The sequence below is a fragment of the Babylonia areolata genome, chromosome 19, assembly GCF_041734735.1.
Source record: "Babylonia areolata isolate BAREFJ2019XMU chromosome 19, ASM4173473v1, whole genome shotgun sequence".
NCBI classification, from domain to species: domain Eukaryota; kingdom Metazoa; phylum Mollusca; class Gastropoda; order Neogastropoda; family Buccinidae; genus Babylonia; species Babylonia areolata.
Window position 1 is genome coordinate 29394105 of NC_134894.1, and position 12644 is coordinate 29406748.

A 12644-nucleotide genomic window follows, 5' to 3' on the forward strand; every position below is an offset into this window, starting at 1 on the left:
AAACAAACAAACAAACAAACTTTGGTCGGGATAGTACGGCACTGGGAGCATACTAGATTTTGTCCCTGCCGCTCTATGTGTGCTGTTCTATTCAGATTATTTTTCATGCCAAATTTGTGGGAACTGATACTGTGACAGACTGTCATTTTTACATTTGTTTTGAAACTGGAAGCAGTGAATTCCATGTTTCAACGGTTGAAGAGCTATGGAAAAAGATTTTTAAAAATCTGCCGCATTGACTTTATACCAGACACTACCTCGTGCATTCTGATAGTGTGTTCAGACACTGACAGCCCATAAGAGTCTGATCCTGAAAATGAGCAAACAGCAAACGAAATCACAATACGTTCTTTTCCAACTGAATCCAAAACCTCTGGAGTGCTATTTGCGCCGTGCATTGCTGTTTTGGATCAGACATGTTTCAGTCTGATTGTAGGTGTGTGTGTGTGTGTATATATATATATATATATATATATATATATATATATATATATATATATATATATCGGTGAGTGTAGAGTAAGTATCTTGAGTCCTGTAAGTCCACAGCGAAATTATTTTCACTCCCTGGAGAAAATCTTTCCAATTTTTGCAAGCGACCGGGATTTTCTTGGAGAAATGGGCGTCTAGAAATTCATATCGAAATCATCTGTTGTGTTTTTCTACCACAAGGAAAAGCCACCATGTCTGCTTTCATCAGATCAGTGGGACGCGAAATAACAAAACAAGACCGGAAATTGCATCAGTGTAACATCGTGCTCTGTTTCAGTTTCAGTTTCTCAAGGAATCGTCACAGCGTTCAGACAATTCCATGTAGGCCATCTTCTAGGCAGATGCCTGAACAGCAGCACAACCCACCGTGCTCTTTGAGGAGATTATATCTGCCGCTTGTTTAGTTTAATCTATCCGTATTTTGACTGCCCAAGATCAAAGTTTTGACACTTACTTTCTCCGCTGGATTCACTGCCTGTTCCTCTGTCTCCATCTGCCCCTGTCTCTATCTCTCTCCCGCCCCACCCCCACACCCCCGTCATCCCCAAACAGCGAAAGCCAAACCACGATTCGTTTTTTTTCCCCCCACAACTTAATCAAAACCTCTAGAGTGTTATTTACGCCGTGCATTGATGTTTTGGATCCAACGTGTGCAAGAATTCAAATTTTTATGGACGGTAAGTGCAGTGCGATGTTCAGCAAACTGAAAGAAAATAATAACTCTGTTAAGGGTAGCAGGAGGCATGATAAGTACCGTAGCAAGGACGCTTAGACGTTGGACTTCTGATCCTTTGCCACGTTCACCAGTGATCATGGTTCGAGTCCCCCGAAGTTTCGACATGGTGTTGTGTCCTAGGGGGAGGCACTTTGTGCATTGGTAGGCTACCCGCTGACTCCGGTTAGAGAAATTTTAAGAAGTAAAAAAAAAAAAAAAAAGCTAAAGAGGATTGGACCTCGTCTTCTTATGCCGAGCCCTGGATACAGTGGATACAAAATCACTGCCACGATGACCGGAAAAGGCTGTGGGACCTTAACCTTGTCAAAACAGATTCAGCCCAGAGGTGTAGATATGTCATGCGTGACAGCTACCCTGAGTTCCTATTGGCGAAAGCAGGCCATTATGCTGCACGACGAAAAGCGACTTGCTGTGTGAGACCCCACGACACAGCACAAAATGCAAAGTGGTTTTCACACGCTGCAGGAAGCCTCGCTATAGTGTCGCGTCGTTATCTGGGTGCTATGATAACACACACACACACACACCGCGATACACACTGAAGTGCAAGGTGTTCACGTACTCGGCGGGACTGAAGTTGGACAGTTATCCTATCAGCCGACATGGCAGCAATGTGTCCGACAGTGAAGCTCCTATCTGGTTACTCCATGCCTGTTGTGGGTCTGGGCACCTTTGACAACCTGAAGGTAACGAATGTGAAGAACCGATGGTGTTGTTTGAAATAGGTGTTGCACTTTGAAGTTGTACTCGTTGTTTATATTTCTCATGGGACTGCTGTGTACTGCGAGGCAGATCTTGCACCCCTTGATAGGAAGGTCTACAACACACACACACACACACACACACACACACACACACACGCACACACACACACACACAAACACACACACTTCACCAAATGAATCATGACTAAAATCAAGTTTGTTTCAAACTCAGGTGTCAGGCCTCTCTCTCTCTCTCTCTCTCTCTCTCTCTCTCTCTCTCTCTTTGATTCCGTCTTTGTTCTTTGTTGTCCTTTTTTTTTCTCAAGGCCTGACTAAGCGCGTTGGGTTACGCTGCTGGTTAGGCATCTGCTTGGCAGATGTGGTGTAGCGTATATGGATTTGACCGAACGCTGTGACGCCTCCTTGAGCTACTGATACTGATACTGTCCATTTCTTAAGAACATTCAATAAGAATTCATTCCACCTAAATATTATAGACAATCACACCATCTCTTTCCTCTCCGTGTGTACATGCCGCAGCTACAATTTCACTAAGGCCCAGATTTTCCACACATACGCACACACTCGAAATGAGTGGGTTTGATCTATGCAGCCCCACGAACTCTGTAAAGCAGATTATCGTCGGCAAAGGCATGAAGTTCAACTGGGAATCTGGCAACCAAGTCACAGAGGGGTTGCGAATACAAAGGGACTAAAATTAACAGGCCCTAGATGTTTAAATCTTCAAGTTCAGCACTCTATGTTATAGATGTATTCGCAAATCTGCCTCTTCCTATCTCTATGTATGCCGTCACTTCTACAACCCATCTCGCTCTCTACGATCGGCTTCAGACCCACTCTGTTTAGGCGTACCAAGATTCAAACACTTCACTATCGGCCGCCGTTCTTTCTCTGTCTACGGACCTTATTTTTGGAATGAACTTCCTTTTTCGCTTCGCCAGGTCTCTGCACTCAGCTATTTCAAGTCTGGCTTTAAAACCTACCTTTTTCCAAGACAAGCTTCCCCTGCCTCTGCTTTGTCTTCAGTTTCTCAAGTTTAGAGTTATGCATGCGTGTGAATGACTGGTTTGAAAGCGCTTTGATTTGTCTTTACACAAGATTCAGCGCAATATAAATATCAATTATCATCATTAATTGTTAAGTTATGTTATATCTGCTCTGGCATGGAGACGGCGGAATTGCTGCAAGGCGTATACTGACACAGGCCGTCATTGGCAATCAGAGGTCTGAGCTATTGATATGGGCGAAAAACACAGTCAGTTTGTCCGGTGCTTGGACTTCGAGGGTTTGAGCTGTGAAAAACATGATGGGGGTGGTATGGACTATTGAATGATTTTGTTCACACAGGTGAATTCTGAAATGTGCAGGCTGTGTGTGTGTGTGTGTGTGTGTGTGTGTGTGTGTGTGTGTGTGTGTGTGTGTGTGTGTGTGTGTGTGTATGAACGGATGTGGTTGATTTCTATACATAGATATATCACAGTAAGTTTTTTGTTTTGTTTTTCAAAGCAAATTAAAGAAAACTATTGGCGTGCCTTATGCCACGCGTATTTCGTCTCTTGTATAGCTGTTTTACCAGGTCCGTAAAACCACACTGTTATCGTCGTTGATGTTGATGCCGAAACCATAACGACGAGAGAGCTGAGGGATCAGAACAACGAGAAATGTGTTGCCAAATTAAAATGCTGTAAAAATGCAGTATCTGACATTTTCTTATTAGCGTGGTTATTAAGGCAAGCGACATAATCATTTCCCGTTTATGTTTCCAGGGATAGCACGTTCCCACTCTATTACATTGTTAGTGAAAGTTGTTCCACAGTGCCATTATCATGCACCATCTGTACAAGCCATTTTGATTATGTTTAGGCCTCCGTACGTAGGGTCGCGTGTTCACATGAGTCACGGTGGTTTATTTTGAAACTACAACGATAACCCATTCTCCTCTATGGCGTCAGGTTTGTGCCAAAAGCAAAGTATTTTACAACCGAACAAGATATATTTATAATGGTCCTTGATAATTGATAATGAAGCAACATGATCAGTGTTTAAGCGAGGTGATTAACAGCTCATGATGAAGAAATACAACAAATAACGAAGAAATATGAACCGAGAAAAGTCCGTAAAATTCAACAGTAGGTTGTGATATAAGAAATACTTTGATTGAATTAAACGTCAATGTTTCTGACGACAGGTCCTTCTTCGGGGACTGTGATTAGGTGTGGAAATGGTGGTGAAGATAAAAGGCAAGACCTAAGTTAGCAGATAACGAAGCCAAATGATTACCATGAAACACTTTGACCAAAACCACAAGATCCTAACATCTCGTAGAGGTGTGTTTAACGACGTACCATATTGGCTGGCTGACGTCCATTATGGTCAAGTTGTTCAGGCCTTAGGTTTGTTTGTTTGTTTGTTGTTGTTTTTTTTGGGTTTTTTGTGTTGTTGTTTTTTTTTTGCTGCCCCATCATCTGCACCGTTTCAGTGGCAACATTACTCCCACGCCGCTCATTTAGATTCCCCCATACACGGCCACACACCCGGGTTCGTCCGTCACAGTTCTAGCGTCGGCAGTCCACAGGGAACCATCGATGTTGGGTCTTGGGTCTTGCTTCGGTGAAGGCTGCGTTGTTCGAGGGGGTGAGCTGAGTCCTGTCTAACATCTCTTGCCCGCAGAGTGACTTGGTGTGCGAGGCGGTGAAGGCGGCCATAGACAGCGGGTACCGGCTGATAGACTGTGCATACATCTACCGGTCGGAGCACGCCGTGGGACAGGCCATAGCGGACCGCGTCCAGGCCGGGGTGATCCGTAGAGAGGACCTCTTCGTGACCACTAAGGTGAGAGTGAACCCAGATTCCAAATGAATTATATATATATATATATATATATATATATATATATATATATGTGTGTCTGTGTACACACACACACACACACACACACACACACACACACACACACACACACACACACACACACACACACACACACAGAGGTAGTTTACTGCGTTTTAACGAATGATCTAAACCGGGGTCGAGCGAACGAACTGACATGCTGATGAAAAGGAATATTAATATGATATTATATCCAGTGTTGTGTTTGATTGGAAGCTGCTGCACCTGTTTGGATGAGTGACCAGCGGGCGTGATGAGGGCAGTGAAGGGGTGTGCAGTGAAAGTAATGACCACTGAAAGTGAACACCACAATGACGTCATGTGTGGTAGGATGACTGTGTGTCTCGCTCACAGACTCATAAATGGATGATATTTTGAGATGGTACGTCAGTAGTGAAACAGAAGTAGGAGAAAAAAAGAAGTATTGTATCGTATTTGTATTGTATTGTATTCTATTCTATCGTGTTTGTGTTGTATTATATAACATTGTATTGTATTCATTTTATTTCTTTGTATTGCTTTGCGTTGTGTTGCGTTGCGTTGTATAGTATTGTATTGAATTGTATTGTATTGCATTGCACTGTATTGTCTTGTGTTGCTGCGTTGCGTTGCGTTGCGTTGTATTGTATTGTACTGTATTGTACTGTATTGTACTGTATTGTATTGCATTGCATTACATCGTCTTGTGTTCTTGTGTTGTATTGTATTGTATTGCATTGTATTGTATTGTGTGCTCATGTGACTACCAGCTATGGAACACGTTCCACGAGCCGGAACGAGTGGAGCTGGGGCTGAGGGAATCACTGGAGCAGCTGGGTTTGGAGTACGTGGACTTGTTCCTTATGCACTGGCCCATGGCCTTCACCGTACGTCCTTTGGGTTTTTTCTTCTTGCTAGCTTGCTTGGCTAGCTGCTTGTTATTTTGCTTCGCGCTTTTTTAAAAAAAATTTTTTTTTTATTTTTTATTTTTACTTCTTTTTTTAATGACTACGGTCAGAGTGAAAATTACTGTCACCGTTGTGTTGAAAAACAAACAAACAAACAAACAAAAACAAGCACCCACCAAACAGGCACACCAAAGAAATGAAGAAACAGACAAACAAATAAAAGAAAACAAAGCAAAAAGTCAACGGAAACAGTTCTACCGCCGTAACGGCCATCATGAAAGTAACTCAGAGGGAAAAGAAAGCACAGAGAGAGAAAAACAAAATAAAACAACCTAATATTGTTCCAACACTGCTTCTTAGAGGCGAAGAAGACAATGGACAAAAAAAGGGGGAGAATCATCATTGTTTCTGAGTCCATTTCACTTACTGGATTAATTTATAAACCCTGTCAAATACAGAATTGTGACATATAAGCTTAAGCAAAAATGGAAGTACCTCATGTAGAAAAAAAAAGGGCCATGCAAGGCTATGGGTCCTTCAGCATTTTGACGTTATTGTGACTGCGTATATTTGAATGTCTGTATGTGTGCGTGTGTGTGTGTGTGCGCGCGCCTCTGTGTGTGTGTGTGTGTGTGTGTGTGTGTGTGTGTGTGTGTGTGTGTGTGTGTGTCAGCAAACAAAGACGGACCCAAAGGCATGGATTCTGGACAACATGGAACCAGCTGATGTGGATTTCGTGGACACCTGGAAAGTAAGGTTTCTGTTCCCGTGTCTCTGCCTGCCTGTCCCTCTCATCTGTCTGCCTAATCCGGTTTCACAGAGTGCCAATGTCTGTCTCCTTTCAATTTCTCACGATGTCTGTCTGGCTGTCTGTCTTTTTCTGTCTCTGTCTCTCTCTCTGTTCCCTCTCGCTCTTCCTCCTCTCTTCCGGTCTCTGCGTGCTTCTCCTTCTCGAGATCTTCTCTCTCTCTTCCCCTTACTCTCCCCTCCCCTCCCCCCTTTCTGTTTCTCTCTCGTCGCTCTTCTCCTCGCTTTTTCCCTCCCTCCCACCCTTCTCTCTCTCTCCTATTTTGTCCAGAGGTCTGGATGTAAAGAACAGCATACATGTTTAGTCAATTTCATTCATTAAACAACTTCGTTATCAGCAGTTTTAAGCGGTATCTATTCCCCCCGGCTCACCACATCTCTGTGTGTGTGTGTGTGTGTGTGTGTGTGTGTGTGTGTGTGTGTGTATGCCTTCTACATTCTTACCTCCCGGTCACTGACACACTCTGCACTTGGCTTGCACAGAACAGAACGCGGTGTCAGTGTACTTGCACACTGCGCCTCCGACACAACGCCCGTGTATGATTTTAGTGCTGACATTAGACAAATCCGGCATCATTATCGTTACCGTTATCTCTTTTCCTGCCCCCCCCCCCCGCCCAGTCCCCCCCACCTCACCCACCTCCCGCCACCCTTCCCCCCCTACCCGGTGTCAGTGTACTTGCACACTGCGTTCCTCCAGCACAACACCCGTGTATGATTTTAGCGCTGACATTAGACAAATCCGGCATCGTTATCGTTACCGTTATCTCTTTCCCTGCCCCCCTCCCCCTCCCCACTCCCCCCCGCCCACCTCACCCACCTCCCGCCACCCTTCCCCCCTACCCGCTCTCTCTTTTTGTAGTCTTCCTTGATTTTACCTCCCGGGCACTGACCCTCTGTATATGACTTCAAACGGGTCAGTGTCCTACCCCTTCGGCTCATCTAACACACGACACCCGTGTTTGATTTTGATACTGACGGCATTGCTTATGCAAAATGCTTATCCGCCATGTAAAAAAAAGAAGAAGAAAAAAAAAAACAAACAAACAAAAAACCCCACAAAGGAACGCACGCTTTCAAACACACGCACACACATATACACGCGCGAACACACACACACACACACACACACACACACACACACACACACACACACGGAAGTAGTACGATGCAATGCAGACAGACAGAAACGTACAGTTATGTCCGCGTTCCTCAAATTAACAGGGGTGTGTGTGTGTGTGTGTGTGTGTGTGTGTGTGTCTGTGTGTGTCTATGCGTTTGAGTGTGCGTTTGTGTGTGTGTGAGAGAGAGAGAGAGTGTGTGTGTGGGGGGGGGGGGGGGGGGGCGTTCGTGTGTGTGTGTGTGTTTGTGCGAGTGTACGTACGCGTTTGGGTGTGTGTTATGCATCTGTATGTGTGAGCGCATGCCGGAATGTGTTGTGCACCTGAACATGTGCGTGAATGTGCGTGCTCGTTGTGTGACTGTGAGATTGCATACCTGCGCGCGCCGCGCGCGCGTTTGTGTGCATGCGTAACACGTCGCAGGCGATGGAGCAAATGGTGGAGAAAGGTCTGGCGAAAAGTATCGGAGTGTCCAATTTCAACGTCCAGCAACTGACCCGGCTACTGAACGCCCCCATCAAGATCAAACCTGATAATATTCAGGTAGGTATAGGGAGTGAATGTCGTCACGGTGTTTGTGTTTGTGTGTGTGTGTGTGTGTGTGTGTGTGTGTGTGTGTGTGTGTGTGTGTGTGAACGTGCAAAAAAAAGCGTGCATGATGGTAGAATAATCTATTTTCAATAGTGTTAAGCTAGGAATATATGACAATGTACATAATGAAAGCTCATTGTGCAATACGATAATAGCATGGTATTATGTGCAATGTGAACGTTCGTGTCTTTCAATCAAGATATTTGTATTTATAATGATTAGAATAATAATCACGTACAATGGTCTGAATGAATTGGGGTGTGTGTGTGTGTGTGTGTGTGTGTGTGTGTGTGTGTGTGTGTGTGTGTGTGTGTGTGTGTGTGTGTGTGTGTGTGTGTGATGGACTATTTTCAGCTGGAAAGCCACCCGCTGTTCAACAACCAAGAGCTGATAGACTTCTGTCGCGCTCAAGGACTTTCTGTCACTGTGTACTCTCCCCTGGCCAAAGGTGACACGACTTAGTGAGTATGTGAATGAATGCGCACTGCCCTCACTGGATAAAAAAACAACTGCATCATCCTCTCTCAGTGCCTGAGTATCTCTCTCTCCCTCTCTCTCCCCCTCTCTCTCTCTCTTCTTTTTCTTTTTCTTCTCTGTCTGTCTCTCTTTTCTTATTCTTCTCTGTCTGTCTGTCTGTCTGTCTCTCTCGATCTATCTCTCTGTGTCTTTGTCTGTCTCACTCTCACTCTCTCTCTCTCCTTTTTCTTCTCTGTCTGTCCGTCTGTCTGTCTCTCTGTCTCTCTGTTTCTGTCTCTCTCTGTCTGTCTGTCTCTCTCTTCGTTTTCTTCTCTGTCTGTTTGTTTGTCTGTCTGTCTCTCCCCCTCTGTCTGTCTGTCTGTCTCTCTCCCTCTGTCTCTCTCTTTCATTCCCACTGTCTCTCTCTCTCTCTCTTTCCCACTGTCTCTCTCTCTCTCTCTCTCTCTCACTCACTCACTCACTCTCATCCACTGTCTCTCTGTCACTCATTCATCCACTCTCTCTCTGTCCCTCTCTTACAAATTTGTCTAGTGTTGCTCAGCCCTTCGTTATATCATCAGAAGAAAAAAAAATATTCCGAATGAGTCCTTCCAAGTATTACCGACATCCATGTGCGTTTTGAACTAAGTTTGTTGATGTCGTCTATTAGAGATAGTGATGTTTGAAATCTGTGAATTTTCATGTAAAATGTATTCGAATATAGAGATAAGGTATTGTCTTTACTATATCATTTAAACATTGATTTGACCCACTGTTGAACCAGGGCTACGGTCGTACGCAGAGCCAGTCGAATGTGTGCGTGTGCGTGTGCGTGTGGTATGTATAACATCTTGTTATGTCTGTGATATGCTTGTTAGTCCATGTGCACTCCCTTGATGAGGGGCTGTAGCCTAATAATGAATAAATGATTCGCATTCGTACTCTCTCTCTCTCTCTCTCTCTCTCTCTCTCTCTGTCTCTGTCTCTGTCTCTGTCTGTCTGTGTGTCTGTGTCTGTCTGTCTGTCTGTCTGTCTGTCTGTCTCTTTCTCCGTCTGTCTCTCCCTGTCTCTGTCTCTCCCTGTCTCTGTCTCTGTCTATGTCTGTCTGTGTGTCTGTGTGTGTGTGTCTCTCTCTCTCTCTCTCTCTCTCTCTCTCTCTCTCTCTCCGAGCTTTCTCTCTTAGCCATCGCCAAACATTATCTTTCAGGCTATTATGTCACTTTTGAAGAAGCTGTCTCTAAACTCGCTTTTTTCAAAGTTCGATTTAATTTCATCCAGGAAAGAAAGGTGATGATGAGGAGGCAAATACTGGTGATGATGAGTGATGATATTTAATTTATAGCATTTTCAAAATGCTTTGTGAAACCGGGTGGGGTGAGCCTTATGGGCGGGGAGCAGGGTTTTTTTTTGGGTGGGTGGGTGGGGGGCTGGGGGTGGGGGGTTATTGTTGTTGTTGTTTTTTTTTTAAGCTTTAAAATCAAAATTTTCTGGAATCACTGAAAGAAAAAACTTCACGTTCACTCGTTATCACCATTTGAACAACAACAACAACAATAATAACAATGACAGTAATTATTGTCATTATTATAACAATGACAGGAGTAACAACAGTCCCCCATATAGTAATTATTGTCATGGTTATAACAAGAGTGACAGTAACAACAGTCCCCCATATAGTAATTATTGTCATGGTTATAACAAGAGTGACAGTAACAACAGTCCCCCATATAGTAATTATTGTCATGGTTATAACAAGAGTGACGGTAACAACAGTCCCCCATATAGTAATTTATTGTCATGGTTATAACAAGAGTGACAATAGTGTTGTTTTTCTTTTTTTACAGTTTAGATGATACATAATCACTAATAATGCTAATGTATTATTGTTGTATGTCTGTAAGTCTTAAGTATGTTAAACTTGAATAAAAATGTTTATTAAAAAATAGAGAATAACAACAGTTCCCCTACATAGTAATTATTGTCATGGTTACAACAAGAATGACAACAATCCCCCACATAGTAATTATCAGTTGTCATGGTTACAAAAAGAATGACAACAGTCCCCCACATAGTAATTATTGTCATGGTTACAACAAGAATGACAACAATCCCCCACATAGTAATTATCAGTTGTCATGGTTACAAAAAGAATGACAGCAGTCCCCCACATAGTAATTATTGTCAAGTAACAACAGTTTACCAGTGTCTGGTAGTCTTGCTTTTTGTCGAAACAGAGTAATTGTCTTTCTGGTGGGTTGTGTGTGTGTGTGTGTGTGTGTGTGTGTTTTGTTTTTTGTCGTTGCTTTTTCCCCTGACCGTACGGTTGGAGACACTAAAGGGACTGTATCCAAGCGTCCGAGAGTACCACCGTGCAGCAGTTCTCTCCCTCTGGGTCTGTTGTGATGAAGTGATGAGTTTAACGACCTATTGGCAATCAGCCCTTATATTAATGTTGAGTTGTTCATGGCTGTGGTCTTTCTCAGTGAAGGGTGGTGTGGTCGAGGCGTTGGTCCTGGTGTCCTTTTGGGAAGTCCTGGGGGGATCTGTTGTAATAACACAAAAGACCTTATATATACATATGCTATCCATAGGGTCTTTGATAACATGTGATAACACAAAAGACCTTATATATACATATGCTATCCATAGGGTCTTTGATAACATGTAATAACACAAAAGACCTTATATATACATGTGCTATCCATAGGGTCTTTGATAACATGTGATAACACAAAAGACCTTATATATACATGTGCTATCCATAGGGTCTTTGATAACATGTGATAACACAAAAGACCTTATATATACATGTGCTATCCATAGGGTCTTTGATAACATGTAATAACACAAGAGACCTTATATATACATAATAATAATAATGGTATTTATATAGTGCTGAATCTTGTGCATAGACAAATCTAAACGCTTTCGCACCAGTCATTTTCACGCACGCGTAACTCTAAAACTGGAGAAACTGAAGAAAGGGAAGAGGCAAGGAAGGGAGGCTATTCTGGGTCTTTGATAACATGTGATAACACAAAAGACCTTATATATACATATGCTATCCATAGGGCCTTTGATAACGTCGTCAGTCAGGCTCGTCACAATCGTAACACGGAAACAATTTGGTTTCTTAGTGGATCGCTTTGCACTTCGGCACAGACTGACGCACCAACGATCAGTATTGGTATATGAGTATTGACTGATAAGTGTGCTCCGTATACGACGCGGTTAGCCCAATGTTGAAAGCCTCACACACACACACACACACACACACACACACACACTAACTCGTGGACACACACACACACACACAGAAGGAAATACAGGGGGGGGGGGGGGAGAAAACAAAAAAGTAGCAAACATCAACTCATGTGCGTCTCTGATTTAGAAGTGGTTGCCAAAATCGGTGGCCGGAGAGAGAAAAACATATAAGTTCGCCTTAGTAAAAGAACTGCACTGTGAGATGAAAATTTAACTTTCTCTCACACACGTTTAACTGACCAATATATCACCTGTTACGTGAATAGGGACCTCCGTTTGTCCCTCTCTGTCAAAATGTGTCAGATGATAAAAATGGAATCGAAAGTTAGCCTCAGGACACAGGCTTGGATCTGAAGGCAGCGACGGAACTAAAGCTGCCGAAAACCTCAGGCTGTTCCAGAAATGATTTATTAAGGAAGGGGATGGGTGGGTGGTGGTAAAAGTGGGGAGCTTTGTTGATGTCTAGCACGATCGTTCCCCCTTATTAATGAAGAGAATTATACCCTCTGGGTGATTGTCTAAAGAGAGACACAGGCAGACACAGAGACACACAGAGAGAGAGAGAGACAGAGACACAGAGAGAGAGAGAGAGAGAAAGAGAGAGAGAGAGAGAGAGTGTGTGTGTGTGTGTGTGTGTGTGTGTGTGTGTGTGTCTGTGTGTGATAGACTGAGATAG

General features: G+C 43.5%; 1 protein-coding gene across 1 annotated transcript in view; it reads left to right on the forward strand.

Moving 5' to 3' along the window:
- Positions 1-1702: 1702 nt before the first annotated feature.
- Positions 1703-12644, forward strand: part of LOC143293602 (aldo-keto reductase family 1 member B1-like) — a 27132-nt gene continuing 16190 nt past the window's right edge. Inside the window, exons 1-6 of the mRNA XM_076604681.1 lie at positions 1703-1914; positions 4624-4785; positions 5592-5708; positions 6403-6480; positions 8081-8200; positions 8603-8709. Coding sequence (XP_076460796.1) covers positions 1831-1914; positions 4624-4785; positions 5592-5708; positions 6403-6480; positions 8081-8200; positions 8603-8709 — 668 coding nt within the window. The 5' untranslated portion in view covers positions 1703-1830. The remainder of the gene's footprint in view (positions 1915-4623; positions 4786-5591; positions 5709-6402; positions 6481-8080; positions 8201-8602; positions 8710-12644) is intronic.